Genomic DNA, 20,236 nt, shown 5'->3' on the forward strand with positions numbered 1-20,236 from the left:
TATGGCGATATAAAATTAATGAAGAATAACGCTATGTGCGAAGTGATCCGTCCGGCTTAAAAAAGGAAATGGTGTCTATCTAGTGCAAAATCGCTCAGCTGTATATTGTTACACATCCCTGTGTTCGAGCTATTCGTGCAGTTTATAAAGGTTTACACCACACCTTTTCTGGTTAAAATGAAGGCACTCTATTCTTTTTTGTTTTTGATCAAATCAACTGGTAAGTATTTCATCTAGAAACTTTCACATTTACAAAAACGCGTATTGATTATATGTTATCAACATAGTTGCGTTTTTGATTAATTCTGATACTATTTTACAGGTTTTGCCGATTGTTGCTCCATTGAAAATATCAACAATGTTGTAGAGAACGCCAATGTTTCTTGTTCAGACAATTTGTGTACAGCTCAGTGTTACCGTGGTTTTATATTACCTACAGGTCTCAATGAAGTGTCCTATTATTGTACGGATGGAGTATGGACGCCTTCGTTATCATCATGCAAGCGTAAGATAATTTATACTCTCATTTATCAGTCCCATCTCTTTCAAAAATCTTATTTCCAGATCTGTACTATTTTGCTGCAGTTTTACAAAATTGTTTTACATGTATGTGTATGGTACAAATGAATTGAAAATAACCCTTAGAATTGAAAAAAGGTGTTTGATTGTCATGTAACAAACTGTTGAATCCTGAACACTTTTATGTGTGGGTTTATTTATCTTTAGCCCATTGGTATAATATTTACCCCCAAAAAATTGTTTAATATTTATTTACATATTTTCTCAATTTGAATTGTTCAACAAAAGTGTAACTTCCATGTCGGTAGTAGGAACAGCGCAGTATCTGAAACATCTTTAAAAATATTAATAGGGGCATTTCAATGATTTTTGGTAAATACTAAACAACTTAGTGGAATTGACAAATCTTGTGTCGGTCTATTTGCTTTAGTTGGAGCAGTCGTTTAAAAATCGTCCTACCATCGGTGTTCAGTTTGTTAAGGCTGTCGTTGATCGGACGACATTTAAGTACATGGATTAATTGAGATTTTCTAAAAATGCCTGCCGACAGATGCTGATGTTCGACCGAAAATCGGTTGAGGGTTGACATTGGTCTGTAGGCCGTTTGATAAATCAACTGATGGACGGCTGACCACTGAAAATATAACGTTGATCCCTTGCGAAGACGACGATAAATGTTATCGCCTACTCATAGGGCTGCACTGTGTCAGTGACCCAGACATTCGTAAAGCTTTGGCTTTGACATATTTACTTCTATATGAAATATACATTGGATTTGAGCACAAGAATGCTTTTCCGTTAATACTACATGTAACATTTTCTTACATTTCTTATCAGGTCTTCCTGTAGTTTCTATTACATATTCAGCACAGTGGAATTTTCCGGGATTTTTACCGTCAAATTGTAGCAATATCTCTGCACGACTAGATGACCTAGAAAAGGAAATAGTGGATATAGTTGCCAACGGATGCCAAGAAATAATCGGGATTTCAGCCTCAGTCCAGTTTAACTATACTTTTATTGCAAATACGGTAAATACACATGCACCTTCCTTTGCACTTATATATATTAGTCTTCTTATTTGATTATATGTATAGTATCAATCAATGTCGCACATTTATTCCTAAAGACTTGTTTATCATACATTATCAAAATGATTAAATTGTCCAAAAAATATATACAGTGTAGCAGTTTGGAAAATGATATCAAGGTGACCTAAATACCAGTGCACGCAGATAAAAAGTACATTGGTTATATTATGAGTTGTAACACATTACCAACATTTAAACCATGGTAAACTACATGTATTTTTCATGAATTTGAAACCTTATTTGAGGATTTTTAAATTGGTTATATACTAGCGGAAAAAAAGAAACTGTGCATTATAAAATTTTGTATAATTTTTCTATATCTATTTTTTGTATTTATAAAATTTAAACAATCGATAATGGTAATGTTTTTTGACAATATCGGATGGTAACCGTCTGGGTGCACAGACTTGTTCATGGTAAGTGAGCACCTGTTGTTTATTGAAGAATTTATACGCATGAGTTTTACAGGCCAATACTGTTTGAAATAAAAACTGTAAAGGATATCACTTTAGTTTCAACAAAATTTACCCCTATGTCATGCCACGACTCAACGAAAACCAACGTAATCGTTCTGTTAGGATGCTGCAAGCTGGAATGGCACACAATACTATAGCAAGACACTTTGGAGTTCATCGGAACACCATCCAGTCATTATGGAAACGTTTTCAACAATCTGGCAACACTTAGGATTGACCGCGCTCTGGGGGACCTCTTGCACACATGACGTCATGTCAACAGGACAACCACATTGGACTTGTGCATCATATGAGAAACTGTTTCACGACAGCAAGTTTGACTGCCCGTAGCATTCCAGGGCTGCGACCAAATTAGTCCAAGAACTGTGCGTAATCGTCTGCACGAGCAAAACATCAGACCAAGACGTCCAGCGGTGCGCCCAGTACTGCTCCAACGTCATCGTATCGCCAGACTAGCGTGGTGTACACGACATCTGCGATTCAGAATACAGGACTGGGCCAATATTCTGTTAACTGATAAATCAAGATTTCATTTGGATAGCAGTGACGGACAATGTAGGGTGTATCGTCGCGTTGGGTAGCGTTACCAGGACGCTTGTGTTGTGCAACAATTTGATGGAGGTAACGTTATGGTGTGGGGTGGAATATCAGCACGTGGAAGGACCCCTCTACAAATTGTCAATGGAGATCTCACCAGCGTACGCTATCGAGATGAAATTATTCAGCGTCATGTGATACCCTTCATACAGAGACACCAAAAACGCATAACTCTGCAGCAAGACAACGCAAGGCCAAACGTTGCACGTGTAGTCAGGGACTTGTTTGTTCAACAGAACTGCCTTGGGCAGCTGTTTCGTCCGATTTGTTGTCGATCGTGCACGTCTGGGATGAAATGGAAAGACGTTAAAGCCGTTTACACTAACTTTAGTTTATTTGCGAAGTTTATAAAATTCTACTATCTGGTTCTTCTTATGAGCCTTATCAAACTCCAGGTACATTTACCATAGAAATAAATTGGAAACTGTCATTTTCCGCACTTCAAAGAAGGTGAAAAATCATTACATTTATTTAGCAATTTTTCTCAAAATGTTAAAAATTATTAGTTATATCATTGTTTACCTTATATTTAAAACTGTTCAATTCTACCGTCTGGTGTCTAATGCGGGCCATCCCAAAATATGTAAATGTACCAAATTTGTCTACATATTTATAGTATTACAATTGTAGATAAGTACACTGATTTAAATTAAAAAAATAAGAAAGATAAATCTGAGGGCAGCATTGGTCTGTATACAAAATTTCAAAGGCTTCCAATTTTTACTTTTTCTTTTAAGCTATCTCTTGTATTGTACTTCTACAAAGCTTCATTTTATCACAACTTCATAAATGTACAATGGCAACGCTCACCAACCGAACCATGAAATAATCGTTTAAAAATAAAACTTTCTCCTAAAAAAATCTGAATATTGTGATGTGAGTTTTTTTATTGTGTTCAGCTTATTAAATAATTTATATAGTAAAACTTATAAAAGGTACAACTATATGAAATTTACATGTAACAAAAAAAAAAACAAAAACAAAACCCACAATAGAATTGATACAAATCAATCCGTGCACACATAACACATGATTTTTTCCCCCGATTTTATTGTCTAATGTTATATGATATATACTATGAGAAAATAAGTGTATGTTGAATGCATTCTTGCTTGAGGACTTATCGTTAATAATGAATTTTATATGTAAAAAATCTCTTTTTTTGTTTCAAGGTAATTGCAAATTTTACAGCAGTGTATCGGAATTACACAACCAGGAGTATTCTACAGATTTGTATTGGCTTTGTCCACTTAATGATTCCAAATCTCCGGATCTTCAGAACGATGTTTAAAGATGTTACTTGCACAGGTTTAAACTTGAAAGACACTTTTAATATATATATGTATGTTGGAGGAAGGCTTGAATATTGCTTAAATGGTACGGTGGTCCACAGTGTAACAACGTCTGCTTCCAGCAAAATTGAACAATATTGTGGTAACCCTTCTCTCTCTCTCTCTCTCTCTCTCTCTCTCTCTCTCTCTCTCTCTCTCTCTCTCTCTCTCTCTCTCTCTCTCCTTAGAGGCATTAAAAAATACGTTTCGAAGTTTGTTTTATAAATTATTCTTATAAGTTTATCATATTTTAAGTAAAAAAAAAGGAAGGTCATTGCATGTATTTTATATGCCATGTATTAACGTTTTAATTATCATTAACATAACAAAAATGTATTTTTGAACTTCTTTAACGTGCTTCTCTGTGCTCATTTTAAATAACGCCATTTGAATACACATTTAACGAATGTTATAACCTTAATCCATCAACATTTATTACAGATTTTAAATACAATATGACAACCATAAAAACAATGATCCAAGGAAATACAACTTCTTCAACAAAGACGTTGACTTCTGATTTCTCAAACATGCATCAGACTGTTACACAAACAACCTTAGACACTTCTAAAGGGAAAACTAGTAAGACGTGTTGGTTCATCTGAGCTGAAAGCTCAAGTGAGAGTTTTTGATCACATTTTTGGCGTCCGTCCGTCTGACCGTCTGTATGGGTGTAAACTTTTAACATTTTTAAGTTTTTCTCTAAAACTGCTCGGACAATTTCAACCAAATTTGGCACAAAGCATCCTTATAGAAAGGCAATATAAATGTAAATGACAGAAATAAAAGGCCAGTTTGCATTCAAAGCGGAGAAAACCTACGAACTGTAAAATAAAATGAGGGGAGGTGAATTTTTAAAAATCTTCTCAAGAGCTATTGAGTCAAATTCAACGTAATTTAGCATAAGTCATCCTTATGGAGAGGAAAATATCAATTGCAAAAACTAAAGGCTAGTTTTGTTTCAAGTCTGAGTAAATACGAAAATCATAATAAAAGAAAGGCGTAGCTCAATCAGTTTATAACTTCAGGTTCGGTATTCCATATTTTAAAAACGATTTTTCTGAGTTTAAAGCACCCATGTTTGACGTATGATAACGGGTCGATCTGACAAAATGAATTTGCTTGTTTTGCAACATTTCGCGTGCAATGAAAATCTTTGAAACATGCAAGATAGCTTGATGCCAATTTTGAGAAGTAAATTGAGGTTAGTTATTTCAATGCGTAAACAGTTTTCACATTTGACGATGATGTTACGTTAGCTTGTTTCTACGAAAGCCGAGAAGGATCATTCGAGATTCGAGATTCGAAATACGAGATTCGAAATACGAGATTCGAGATTCGAAATTCGAGATTCAATATCTAAATTAACCAATCAAATCAAGGATCTGAAAATATGTATCCTAGCGACATCAAACTGTTCTAAATAAAAATCATACGTACATGCTCTTATATACAAATAAATGCTATGTTCACTTCTCCCTACCTAACTAAATAATTTTTTGTATTGAATATCTAAGTAGACTTGTAATAATGCAGTGTGTTTCGCGGATCTAAGTGATTTTGTTTGCCCTGGTGCATTTCCACCTGATGCGTTTGAACCCTAAGGTATTTCACCACCAGTAATAGTTTAAAACCCGGGTTTATTCACCCCTTTTGTGTAAAAATGCCGTTATGGTAGAGAACTTCATAAGCGTAGTTAATTTTTTCTGTAGGGGGTCCTAGGCCAATTTTAAAAATTTTTACTATGTAAATTTAATAAGCTCCAATTTTCCCGAGGAGGGGGTCCAGATCCCCTGACCCCCTCCTTTTTAGATCCCCGCATGAAGATTAGTACATGAATCTAAATAATCTAAATATAAATAATCCGTCCTGTTTCACTAATAAATATAAGCATTACTTATCGTTTTTATGTATGCACAGTGATACACTAGTACTATGGTTATGAACAAATCAATTACATATAAGTCATACAAATGTTTACTTTTTTTGTAAGTTAATCTCTAAAGATGTAAATAAGCACTGCAAACAAAGATGTGTGTATTTAATATATTACTACATTACACTTAGCCAGATAAAATGTAATCAGGATGAAGCTACAAGGGGTGAGTGGTGCAAATTTACCAATTTGTCGCCATACACACAGAACACCAAATAAAGAAACTGTGAGTGGTGTGTGGAATGCATAAAAGATGGCGGCAAATTATCTCAAATAATCAGTGCAAAAACCCACAAATAGGCTGTTATTTGTTACATATCCTGCAAAAACATTAATAAAAAATGTTATCGTCCCATAACATAGCCGATTAAGTTAATGTGTACATATGGTCAACGTACATGTAATTCTAATATACAAGAAGGCGGACGTATCAGGCGGGGATCCAGAAAATTAAATTTCAAAAATGATCGGTTGAATTACATTATATGCTTTGAAAATTGTTTTAAACTATCGCACGGGTCAAAATGCGTGATAGAAGCTATGTACAGTGTAATTGGAAACTTTCATTTTATATCAATATGTAGTATTACATGTACCTATTATAACAAATGAGAGTATAGCACAACTGCCACAAGCAATACATGTCCTTTACCGACTTTCGTTCATTTTCATATTATTTATGCTTTGTAACCTGGGGAACTATCGCCTGTATTTTGTATTTTTTTCATATCAAATCAATCTTAGACTTTGGTAAATCAGACACTTGTCAGGTTTATCTACGTAAAATAAGCATAACCTGGTGTATTAACAACGTGCTAAAATAGAATTCGTTCTATTAGTAATTCGGTACGATTTTTTGCGTGATGGTTAATGAATGTAATGTGTTTTGTTAAGATGCTCAGCATTTTCTCGAGTTTATTCAGTTTAAGCAGAGTTTAACATCGCTGACGGAAATATGTAGGTATATTTACATGTATGATTCATTTTGAAAAAAAGGTGCTCTTTATTAGTTCTAGCGCATGTCTCTTTTGTTTTAATTGTTTTTCAATTAACTAACCGTATTCGAGTGTTAAGCATTAAACAAGATACTATGGTGTCCGGATAGGGCCATTTGCGTTAGCGCGACATCGCGTTCAGATAGACGAGACATCGCGCTAACACAAAACGCCGTCGCGCCAACACAGCTTTGCACAACACGCCGTCACACTAACACAACTTAAACAAAAATAAACAAAAATTATTAATAAATCTACCAATTGATAAATTAACCTTAAATATTAAGTATAATTAATTAATTAATTCAGCAATATTATATTTATAACATGTACATGTCACAAATTAATATTAGGTGCTCTGTATATTACCAAAGCAAAGAAATTTTAAAATGTAAAATTACAGGTATATAGCATGTCATGAATATATTATTGTTGATTTAATGAATTATATCAAATATTTAAGGTAAATTTATAAATTGGTAGATTTTATGATAATTTACATGCATGCTAGCATATCCTTATACAGTGACATACTAGTAACTATATTTTTAATCATATGCATTGATAATAAATGAAAATGATATATATATTTTATTTATTTTTAATCCATGCTTGCGTGCAGGCCTACATATTTCAGCATGCGCTGTCTGATATTTCCGGACACGACTTCCTTCTAGACTGTGAAACTTGCAAAGTTGCGTTAGCACGACGGCGTGTTGTGCATAGTTGTGTTAGCGCGACGGCGTGTTGTGTGATAGCGCAACGGCGTGTTGTGCAAAGTTGTGTTAGCGCGACGGCATGTTATGTGTTAGCGCGACGGCGTGTTGTGCAAAGTTGCGTTAGCGCGACGGCGTGTTGTGTGTTAGCGCGACGGTGTGTTATGCAAAGTTTCGTTAGCGCGATGGCGTGTTGTGTTAGCGCGACGGCGTGTTGTGCAAAGTTGCGTTAGCGCGACGGCGTGTTGTGTGTTAGCGCGATGTCTCGTTTATCTGAACGCGATGTCGCGCTAACGCAAATGGCCCTATCCGGACACCATAAGATACAGAGCTTTGCTCACAATTCTATGTTTGTACACAAATCTGAGACAATTTTTGTTTTTTGGGTGTTTTTTTTTTGTTTTTTGTTTACATTTTAAACGCTGAATAGGACATAACAAGTTAAATATCATAAGCAGAATGTATTATGACATCACCATGTACATGTAAATCGGCCAATATCATATGGAATAATTTATTCATTTAATTATATTCAATATTTTATTTGAATTTCAGAAAACTGAAAAAAATCTGAAAGTTAATGCGATAAAAGAAAGTAATTTATATTATTATGATGGTATCTTTATTGCAAGTATGAAAGTGGCCAAAAAAATACATGTTGTAGAGGACATCACAATGTTGATGCGTCTAATAACCATAAATTGTACTTATTGATTCGTTATAACTGTAAATTCTGTCAAAAATATTTTGTAGGTATTTACATTTTGGTCCCAGCTGCTGGTGTTTTTCTTATATCGGGCATCGTCATTTTGGTGGCTCGTTGTAAAAAGCGGTAACTTAAGATACATTTTATACCTGGATATCTATTTATAGCAAAAGAGTTTTTAAATCTTTTTATTGTATACGACATACTTTCACGCATATTTTGGTTTTGCATAGTGCACAAGCTCAAGAAAGAGAGAAACCATATGACACGATTATAACAGACGGACAGACACAATATGTCAACATGACAGACAATGCACATCATTATGACGTAATCGGATATACTAGTGAGAGGAGACAGGAAAGTCACACTTAAGACACAGCGGTGCTGAACAGAAAACAAGGACAAACTAACATCGAGCAATTAAACATTGCAAACTTATGAATACGAAAAGTATCATTCTGGTTCATTTTTGTAAGGAATAAGCTTTGTTTGAGCCATACAAAATCATAATTTTTTTTAGTAAATAAAAATTAGTCTATAAATTTTAGTAAGAACAACTTCTAAATAAAAATGACAAACTCAAGACATATATACAAAAATATCTGTAGCTATTTTTAATGATTATGTTTAAGGAAATAATTGGTATTCAGATAATATGAGATAGATGTGAGCTTACAAATTAGTTAATAATACTTGATGATAGTATTACACATATCCTTCAAGAAGCTTAATATATGTCATATCATTTATATCATGTACATGTTGAATGTGTGTTAGTGTTTTTGTGGTATATCGTACGACAATCGATTGTAGTTTAGATGCATGTGTTAGCTTTTTAGTAATTTTACTGTTGATTTTGCGTGGATTAAGCTCTGCTTAAATGAATTGACTACAGACTTTCATGTATCAGTAGTTACCAATATTACATTCACATATATATGTAATATTAGCTGTACCTTCTGTGCATTAACAATAACTATAATCAACGTACGCTTACTTTACCCATTTGTTTTCGATTATTTATTAAATGATTCAAAGATATCAATATGCCCAGTCAAATGCTTTCTTGGTGATTCATTCGGGCTATAAAGATGCATTATGTATAGCCTGCTAATGCGGGTAAGTTTTGCCATTTACAGTCTCTATTGACGCATATCCATAGACTTTAGAACTAAGTGAATTAGACGGGAAGACAATACCAATGTTGATCTTAATAAACCTTTTCAAAAGCGTTTTTAATCAGGAATCAAAATCAATCAGTATCAATAAAATATTACAGTGAATTCATTTTGCTTTGAATTGTTTATAAAGTGTTTGTATTTTCTCATTGTGGTACATGTTTAAAAACACATTCTAAAAATACGTAGTGAAAAATTTTGCAAGTGCATTTTTTTTTCAGGTTACATAATTGTGCTTAAAATTCGTTATAAAATAACAATATTTTGTCTCAGAAATAATCAATTTATGAGGGCCAAGAAAAGGTTAATGGCTGTATACGTAACTAGTGGTTAAGCTTATTTACGATGCATATCTACAGTAATTCTAAGATAAAGTTAGCAATATATAAATTTGAATCTTTAAACACAAGGGTTGATTAAAAAGTAATGTCACACTATGCACCACGTTTCACGCTGGCGCTGTATTGTATAAAATGATACATCAATACTTTCCTTATACTTTCTTTATCAAAATTCTGATTTAAAGTAAAAGTTTGATAAAATTTAGTTGAACACTTAACAATATATTGATGTTTGTAGGATGATATATACGTGACATCGCCGCGTCATAAATTTACGTCTTTTTAAAGGTTTGTATTTATGCATAAACTACATGCTTGCAAAATTTGAAAAAGACCAAAACAACACAATTTGTTGAAACAGATATGACATATACTTTTTCTAACTTTTTAAAAAATTTAGGGACCGTTACCGTCCATTTCGTACATTTACGCAATGCCCTTTGTCTTAGATTGAGGAATAAAAAATACTGGACATGCGAATAGTGATACGAGGCATTTTTTGCTTCGATGGATAGAAATCATGTCCTGGAACTGACATATCAATCTAAAATTGAGAGTGAATGAAAATGGTTCCCTTAAAGTGGTTCCAATATTTAATAAAAGCATGTGTCACATTAATAAATAAATTAAATAGACAGAAGGTATTCGCTCTGAAGAAAAGTTAAAACTAGGTTCTTACATGTGTACGTCTTGAGCAGTATCATAAAGCTGCGTTCGTGACTTCTTGAAGAGACCTCTACAAACTGATCGCACATTAAATAATATCCATCATACTACCCCATCGATTACAAAAAGAGTAATTAGTTACTTTACGAATAAAAATAGATAAAAGTTTTAAATAGAGCACCGTGGCCAATTTTTATAGAGTACCGAATTAAGAAATTCTACAAGAACGCCAAAGATCTAGAAATGACGTCGCTGGCGTGCAGCGACTATCCTTGCTTCACGCTCTGAAAATACGTTATCTTCAGAAATATTTATCATAATGCATTAAAATTTTTAGATCTGAACTGAATTAGGTAGATATCTCAAAGCACAAGTTTTTTGTAACTTTATGCGGATTTTTCACGATTTTATTGCATCTGTGACATTACTTTTGGATCAACCCTCGTACAGGTACGTATTTTTTAATTTTGACAGAACTTAGGGGACTTTTTTGGAACATGGAATACGGTTATAAACATATTCCTATTTACTAAGTAAACTTGAGAGCCCTGGAAATCTTAAAGTGCATGTACCACTGTACATTTCCTATGGTATGGAGGCTGCTCTTGCACATTTTTAACTAATCATTGATCCAGTCATTAGTGTTGAGTACGTTGGTACTAAATCTCTATTTGTCTGCTGTTTGATGATAACTTTCTTTCAAGATGTACTGTATATAAGGTAAATTGTTCATTGACGCAACCATGCATATAGCAGACTTTCTGAAAGAAAGTACCTCAATCAATATTCCAAATTAAAATATTTTGAGAAAATTGAACTCAGCGACAGCCATAAACTTTAAATTGTACCGTTCGACCTAGGGTGGTTATCTATGAATACCTGCAGTTACCTAACAACATATATATATATATATATATATATATATATATATATATATATATATATATATATATATATATATATATATATATATATATATAATGTATTGAAGTAAATTAACACTGTCACGAACAGTCATCTTTAAACTAAGGAAAAATAATTGACGAATCTAACTTAAAATGTTTCAGCTTTGAAGAATATCAGCTTTGACATTTCAAATATGCCTTCCGTCAAATTGTATTGAACGCACATTATTTAATCTCTTAGAAAAAAATGACAATAACAAACTATCAACCATCTCAAAAAAATCCATAGAACGAAATACAAATTCAAAGCAGAGCAACACGGACCTCTAAAAATATAGAGGTAGGATCAGGTGCCATGGAGGATTGAGCATCTTCTGCTGACCGGTCACACCCGCCGTGTGCTCTTTGTTGTAATCAGGGGAAAAAACCCCGGAAAAGTCAGTAGATAATTAGGTGATTAATTATGGTCTAACAATTAGTATGAAAAACTTCAGTTAGCGTGCGACCCAGTGGAAGATTGTATTTGCTGACAAAGTCGTTGTATCGACCATAGAACTTACGAAAAGATGACTTCAAACAAGACTGTTGATAGTCCTGTTTGATCAACTTGTTTTTCAGGAGCTTGCCTCACCTTAGAAACTATTCATTCAAAGAGCATGCCCTTGTGTATCGAATTAACTGAGAGACAAATACACCATATGCAGGGGATGAAGGTGTATTGCTACATAAGTAAGGTAAGTTGACTATAGAAAAGTTGACGTCATCGCGTTTATCATAAAGTTTTGTTGTTAGGTTACCATCAATGTCCATTTCCAGTAGAATATCCAAATATGAAACGGATGATGAAGACTTAGTGGTATCTTTTATTTCAAGTTCACTGGAATAATTAGAGTCGACGTTGGTATGGATATAACAATAACAATTAAATACATATATAAATATAACAAAGAACTATGTATGATAAAAATTAAATTTGGCCCCAATAATTCGCCATTTTTTAAGTGTTTCGGGTACAATAAAATGTTAACTAATTTTTTAGAAGAGTTGATGTAAAATATATATTTTTCATCTGTTTATTTGATTTATTTGCACTCACTGGCAGTATATGACGTCAGAAGTGACGCGATTTCTATAATTCAACCAAAATCAGCCAAAAAATGACATTTTTCTTATCTATTTACGAATGGGAAATATAGAGCGCATGCTTGAACAAGGAAATTTTTTTTGTCACTTATTAGACTTGGCTAGATACATCTCTGATTGACATATTTTATTTGTTTAAGAATGCGCTCTATGTTTTCGGAAGGAAAAACTGCTTGAAAACAAGCTGCTTTACGCTAAAAATGCAAAAATGGCGGGAAAAGATGTCTTTACAAACTCATATTTCTAAATTGTGGGCACTTGAACCAAAATGAATATTATGTGAACACATCACTTACATATCTGTACAAAGAAAACAAAGAATGATAGTAAAATGATGATGTTCATTTTAGGGGGCCATTTTAGGCCTTTATATATAGTCCAAAGTTTAATAACAATTTTGAATAATAATTTAACTTTTAATTAAACTTAGAAATGACAATTTTAAGTCTCATGACAAAAATAACAACGTTCGTTTTTGCACAATCTAATTTAAAGAAGTAATGCAGCACATTTAGCGGAAACAGGAAAAGATAAGTGATTAAGCAGTCCCCGTGATCTATTTTAACAATTAAATGCTTTCTTTGGTGAATTGTGCAGTGGCGACATTGTAAAAAAAACCCCGCATGACCTGCATCGGCAAATAATGTAAAAATTTGTAATTTTTACCCACAGAAATCATCAAAAAAGCATTTCATTGTTTATATTTTATATCATATTTCCATCATCTTTCTTTCAACAAATTAATAAATTGGTCGTAAAATGCAAGTAAAATTAACTAAATCATTGTTAATGTATATCAGTACGTAAGATAAAAGAAACAGCCAAATGCCCTTCTATGGGAACTTTAGTCAGACTGTCAGACATCATCATGATTGTTTTGTGCAGTCTGTGATTTTTCTTTGGTTGCTGAAGGTTTCAACCACTCCATAAACAGGGCGTACGCGTGAAGATATCAATAATGGTAGTTTCAATGCAATGGGTTATGAGTTGCAATCAATTTTAGTAAGACATAGAGGGAATTATACTCGGTGGATGTAAGTATATGTGTTTAGTTATACAGAACAAGACGTAATTATAATCGAGAAGGCTAAAAAGTCTCCCAAAAGAAGCGATATCACAATAGGGGTAGGAATGACCCACATGGGTCAAACTATACACTTTTAAAGATTTAATACTTGATGATTTCATGATTTTTCCCAGGGGTCATATTAGGTATAGAATGTGATTCCGCATGACACACAAACAAATATATGGTTAAGGAAAGTATATCAACAATTTTCAAGATATTTGGGCTCTTCCTGTTTCAAAACCTCGGGACAATCCTATAGGTCATGACATACATGCATATATCATTTGATTCCCTAAGACACAAGAGACAAGAGTATATATAGTTTAGGGGTGGGATCTTTACCATTTTTAAGATAGTTGGCAGCTTCCTGTTTCAGGAGTATTATTACAACCCCACCCCCCCCCCCCCCACTAAAAAGAAATGGCACTTGACCTACATACCAATTGACGTACATACAACTTGATATCTCTAGACACAATGAACAATAATATATATATTTTACGAAAGTGGATGTTAATAGTTTTCAAGATAAGTGGTCATCGTCTGTTTAAAGTGGTGGGGGGGGGGATCATGATTAACGTGTAAACAGGATGTATGTTAATACCCGTATCAAAAACGTGTTAAAACCTGGTTACACTTTAAACATATTTAGTTTTGAAACACTTGCAAATATTATATACAAATACAAATAAACAATAATGATTAGCATTTTCATGCATGCATTTGCACTGTGTTACCAACCAAGTTAATATTCAAATGAAATTAATAAAAAAAAAGCGCATTTTTCCTATGCTTAGTTTGTGTTTTTATTTGCAAGGTGATATAAAATGTATGATGAATAACGCTATGCGTGAAGTGATCCGTCCGGCTTCGGAAGGGAAACGGTGTCTATTGTGGAAAATTGCTTAACTGTATATTGTTACACATCTCTGTATGCGGGTTACTTATGCAGTTTATCAACGTTTAAATCACAATTTTCCTGATTAAAATGAAAGCACTTTTTTATTTGATGTTTTTGGTCCAATCGACTGGTAAGTATTTCATCTAGAAACTATTTCACTCATAAATATTCGTACTGTGTTGTTACTTATTATGTTATCATTGTAGTTGTGGTTTTAATAAATACTTGTACATTTTCACAGGTTTTGTCGGTTGTTGCTCTGTTGAGAATCTCAACAATGTTGTAGAGAACGCCATTGTATCTTGTCAAGACAATTTGTGGTGTAAAGCTACGTGTTACCGTGGTTACATATTCCGTACAGGTCGAGAAGTGCAATCTTTTAGTTGCAAGGATAGAAAATGGACGCCATTGTTATCATCATGCAAACGTACGTAAATTTTTGTTTTACAATAGTGTGTCCTTTCTAATTTCAATATTTTACTTCCGCTGTAGCTTTCTATATTACATATGTAGAACAACATTTTAAAAATGTCACTATGTAATCATTGATGTTACATAGTGTACCCTTGAATTAACTGGTCTTCTTTATTAGCGTAACGAAGAATTCAAAATAATCTCACGAAAAGCAAAGCATGTATATTTCTTCTTTAATCTAAGCATTTTTGAAATAAATGTGTAGTTTTCTTCATCTGTAACCTGTTGGCACAACATTCACGATAAGCTCTTTGATAAATATTATTTAGATATTTTCAAAATCTATATTAAACAAACCGATCACGATCATATAAGTTCCTTGTTGGTATTAGACACGGTGGAGCTGTGTTTATAATTGTCTAAGATAATCGTAAACAATGTGCAGTTTTCATGGTTGCTAGCATTGATGCAAAGCTCTCAAGAGCTTTAAAATTAAGGACATTAAGTTTTCTAATAGAATATGACACTGTGCCGGATAATTATGCCAGTGCCAAGGTGGCATTTTTGCACCCCCTTAAGCTGCATATATCGAAAAATTCAAATATGCCATATGATAGACCATTGCTTAAAGAGTTAATTGTTATTTGTTATCAGTGTATCTCACCTGTAAGGTAAGATATTTACCTTTCAAAAATAAATTCCTATAGGAAAATAATTTTTCCCATAGGAAAATCAATATTCCAATAGGTAATTTGAAATGTCCTATCGGAATACAAGGACTTCCTATAGGAATTTCAATTCCGATAAGATTTTATAAAATCCGAGAGGAAAACTAAATATCCTATAGGAAAACTACATGTCTGAAACAAATTCCTAGTACAGGAATTACTATTCTCATATAGGAAATATAATTCCTACAGGACTTATAAAAGATCCTTTAGGATTGTCAATATTTCCTGTAGGAGAGTCAATTCTCCTATGGGAATTATCATTTTCCGATGGGATATCAATTTTTAAAGGTAAATATATCACCTGTCAGGTGAAACTCACTAAAAACAAAAGTGGTTATATACTCTCTAGACAATGTTTATCATTTGGTATACATTGATTTTTCCGAAACTACATCTTATACGGGTGCAAAAATGCCACCTTGGCACTGGCATAATTATCCGGCACGGTGTTATATGATACACAATCATTGAAAATAAAGTGTCAAAAAATTTATTTTCTTCATGAACCACTTTATTAAAATTATACACTCAACTGTTCAGTTAAGATGCATTGTCTTTAACAGCTGCAGCAATTGCTATGTATGAAAGTTGTTCTTCGAACGGCTGACTGATGAAAACTTACTGCTTTAATATTCAAACCTTTTTTCAAGAAATTACAAAACACCAACTCCAATTCATACAATACATGCAGATGAGCAATTCATATTGCCATGTGTTATGTACAACCTTCAGAAAAAAAAAATGAATATTCTAAGATTTCTAACAATCTTTTAATTCGACAATTTTTGACACAGCTACCTGGATATTGAGATTTTGTATTTAACCAGATCTAGATATTTGTCTTACAGTTGATTTGAGAAACTAGTGTTAGGCCTACACAAATGTGTACATGGCTGTGTAATATTTTCATTATTAAGATATCCCACTCCTCAATGTTCTTGTATCAAGAATGTCATGGGGGTGTATCAATGAAATTGGTAGACAAAACATACTTAAAAATACAAAGATAATGGGAGGTCAGTGTTAACCTCTGAGTTATGGCCAATTAAATTTGACCTTTTTGCACCTAAAATGCAATTTCAGCCTGATAAGGATTTGTTGTCAGTATTATTGATTAAGCAAACTTTTTTCTTCAAATGTTGGTTTTGATTTTAATTAAGCATAATTGTCACACTGAATAGAAGAATAACGAGAAAAAATTGTGAAAAGCTGCATAAATATTTTTGTGAAGTTTTAGCACTTCAAAAAGACAAGTTCTTTAATATTTACAATTTTATTTGAAATAAAAACATTTTGAATATTAAACATTTTATAAGATAAATTCTGTTTGCCTAGGTATGTATTCAGTATTTTTTTTTACATAATAAAATATAGGAGTCAGTTATGTCAAATTTTAGATATATGGCTTCAATGGTAAAATTCTCGCAAAACTTGGCTTTAAAAAATTCAGACTTTTTCTATATGCTTGCATAATTTTATGCTAAACGTCTATCACTCTCTCAAAATTTAATTTTGAGCAAGTCACATTGGACCTATGGAACATGTCAAAAACCTATCAAATGTTAAAAATGTGAATAATGAATAACGTATAATAAAAAGAAAAGTATATTGAAAATTCATTGAAAATTGCTTTTTTCTGTCATTTTCGTCTACAAAACCTTCCGCACGAAAAAATAATTCTTCCAAAAACTTGTTTGTTTCTTGAGTTTAAATGGATTTTCTTTATAAATATTGTGTTATTATGAAATAATGACCTTTCTGTGGTGATTAAATAGAAAATATCATATTCATTTAAAATATAATGATCATATGTGCAATGAAATCAAGATACGTTAAGTTAATGTTGGTTGATGGCCTTTTTAAAAAAAAATATTTAGTGAAATCTATCAAACTTTGCATGGTTTTATATGACGTGATTATACATTTTATTCACTTGGGTTATACATATATGCGTGGGTGTTTATATCAAACACTTTTTTTTCTTTTTACAGGTGTTCCAGTAGTTTCCGTTACATATTCAGCAGTTTGGAGATTTTCGGAAATTCGACCGTTAGATTGCAACAATATCTCATTACGCCTAGATAATCTAAAAAAAAATTAGAAAAGGAATTTGCCAACCGATGTCACGAAATAAATATCATTGCTACCGTCCAGTTTGAATATTCGTTTTCATCGTTAACGGTATATATAGATATCTTTTTAAACAAAACAAGGACAGAGTTAAACTAAACTTTATACAAAACATGCAACTGTATCAAAGCATGACTGAAGAAATTCAAAATGATTGAGAATTTAGATCCTTAAAAGACAGCTCAGCTTAGCTTAAATTATTAGTTTAATAAACCATAAGACACCTAAATCAAGATGTCTGATAACTCTGAAGACATACACTGCGTTCATTCACATTTACTGCAAAAATTTGCTTTCACGCAAGAATGATAACTCTGTATCATAACAAATTAAAATGGAACTCGTACCACTACACACTTGTCATATTATATTGTCTTCTATGGGAATTTGAGTCTGACATCATCATGATTATTTCGTGCAGTCTGTGATTTTTCTTAGGTCGCTGTAAGTTTTGACCAATCGATAAACGGGGTTTGTAGATATGAATTTTGTCAGTTTCTATAGAGCTATTATGAAAGTGTTATTTCCTTACGAAATAGAAGGAATCGTACTCGGTAAATGTAAATATTAGAAGAAAAACATTTTTTTAAACCCAAAAAAAACTAACAGTTAGGTGACTACATGTAACATATAATCATACATTTTGTACTTTTTGCTTAAAATGTTGTAGGTTATCAATTTTGAAAAATTATTGCACTTTAAATATCACTGAAATGAGACTTGTCGGGAATATTACCTTAATATATAATAAATGTAATTATGTTTTCTTTCAAGGCAAACACAACCTTTAAAGCAGTATATTCAAATTACACAACCTTGAAAATTCTTAACGTATGCCTCCGCCTGAACATCGACACTTTTCCAAACCTTCCAATCTTCCAAACGATGTTTGACAGTGTTATCTGCGCAGGTTCAAACCCAAGGAATAATATTTCTGTATTTTTGTATGTCAGTGATAGGCTTGAAGCCTGCTCAAATGGAACGGAAGTTCACAACGTGACATCGCTTGATCCCGGCGAAATTGAACAATATTGTGGTAAAAACTCTCTCTCTCTCTTTCTCTCTCTCTCTCTCTTTTATCATGACAAGTCCTTTGAAAATTAAGTAGATAAATATGTAGAAAAATCAAATAAGTTTAGACACGTTTATTCATTTTACTCTATTTTGGTTAGATTTTAGAAACATACTTACATCCGAAACAACTCCAGAACTGGCTACAGAAGCAACGACTTTAACTTCAAGTTCACTGAAAACCACAACTGTTACAACTAAAATTTGGTTTACAGAAAATGCTGATCATTTCAATAATACAAAATCAACTGAATATTTTTCCAAAGATAATCTTGAAGTAGAATCAAGTACGTATGTAACCATTCAACAACTAAAAGCAGTTATTATAAGCATTTTTTAGTCAAAATCATGCAATGCATTAAATTTTCAAATAAATTCAAATGACAAGACTTTATTAAACAACGTGTTTTTGTTCTTTTCTAGTTATTTACATCGCCGCAACAGCTGGAGGAGTTCTTTTGATTTCCATCATAATCATCACCGTATTTTGCGTTCAAAAAAGGCATGATACTTTATAGTTGTTCAAACATTTTTTGAAGTTTGCCAAAAAAACATCTTTTAACTAACACTGATGTGGCATTTTATTTTGTACAGAGTAAAATCTCCAGAAACCCTGCCAGCAGTAAACAATAAAGTATACGACAATAGCTTTAAGGGAGAGCTAATTGAAAACGAACTTTACCAAACTGCCGATAATGCTACTGACCCTACCGGCAATAAGGTCAATACAAAAGTCAATATGAGTGTTTCCTCAGCAGCACCTAATTGTAAAGACCTAACAAAAACAGAACAGGAATTGAAACAAGACCAGTACTCGTATCCGTCTAAATGTAAAGAGAGGAAACTCAATGTTGAGTTAAAGGGCGAGGAAAAAGACAAATTAGATTCTAATGCCGCCCAAAGAGGACACCAAAAGACACCCAACTTTGATCCTGACAGTGATTGTCAGTATGCTGTTGTAAGGGAATAATGCAGACAAATGACAGAGAGCGACTTAAAACGTTAACAGCGCCTTCATATGAAACAAAAAAATAATTCATGAAGTGGCCTTTAAAAAAAACGCATCTTATTAGCTGCAATCTGCTTCACCATAAATGGAACAATATTATATAGCTCCGATAAATGTTATAATCGCAAACATAAAAATATGTACTTTAAAAAATTGAAAAAAAGTTTTACTTTTGCTGTTTGTAGTTTAATGTCATTCTTTGGTTGGTTTTAAATTTGAATCATTTGACAACTATGTTTTAACCAGATTTGTTATCTATCACATACTGGAAACAAATGATAGGTGTATTTTTTTTTAAAAGAGAGATG

General features: G+C 32.8%; 1 protein-coding gene and 1 long non-coding RNA gene across 2 annotated transcripts; both read left to right on the forward strand.

Moving 5' to 3' along the window:
- Nucleotides 1-9,645, forward strand: LOC117691968 (uncharacterized). Its single transcript, XM_066072252.1, has 7 exons — nt 1-220; nt 323-505; nt 1,357-1,550; nt 3,856-4,117; nt 4,456-4,596; nt 8,415-8,493; nt 8,601-9,645. The coding sequence occupies exons 1-7, from the start codon at nt 178-180 to the stop codon at nt 8,740-8,742; spliced, it is 1,044 nt and encodes a 347-aa protein (XP_065928324.1). The 5' UTR covers nt 1-177; the 3' UTR covers nt 8,743-9,645.
- A 4,806-nt stretch (nt 9,646-14,451) lies between these two features.
- On the forward strand, nt 14,452-19,936 carry LOC136271789 (uncharacterized). Its single transcript, XR_010709789.1, has 6 exons — nt 14,452-14,703; nt 14,815-15,000; nt 17,710-17,899; nt 18,623-18,884; nt 19,021-19,206; nt 19,343-19,936. It is a non-coding gene; the product is annotated as an uncharacterized lncRNA (long non-coding RNA).
- The last annotated feature ends 300 nt before the right edge of the window (nt 19,937-20,236 follow it).

Source organism: Magallana gigas, chromosome 9 (genome assembly GCF_963853765.1).
Source record: "Magallana gigas chromosome 9, xbMagGiga1.1, whole genome shotgun sequence".
NCBI lineage: Eukaryota > Metazoa > Mollusca > Bivalvia > Ostreida > Ostreidae > Magallana > Magallana gigas.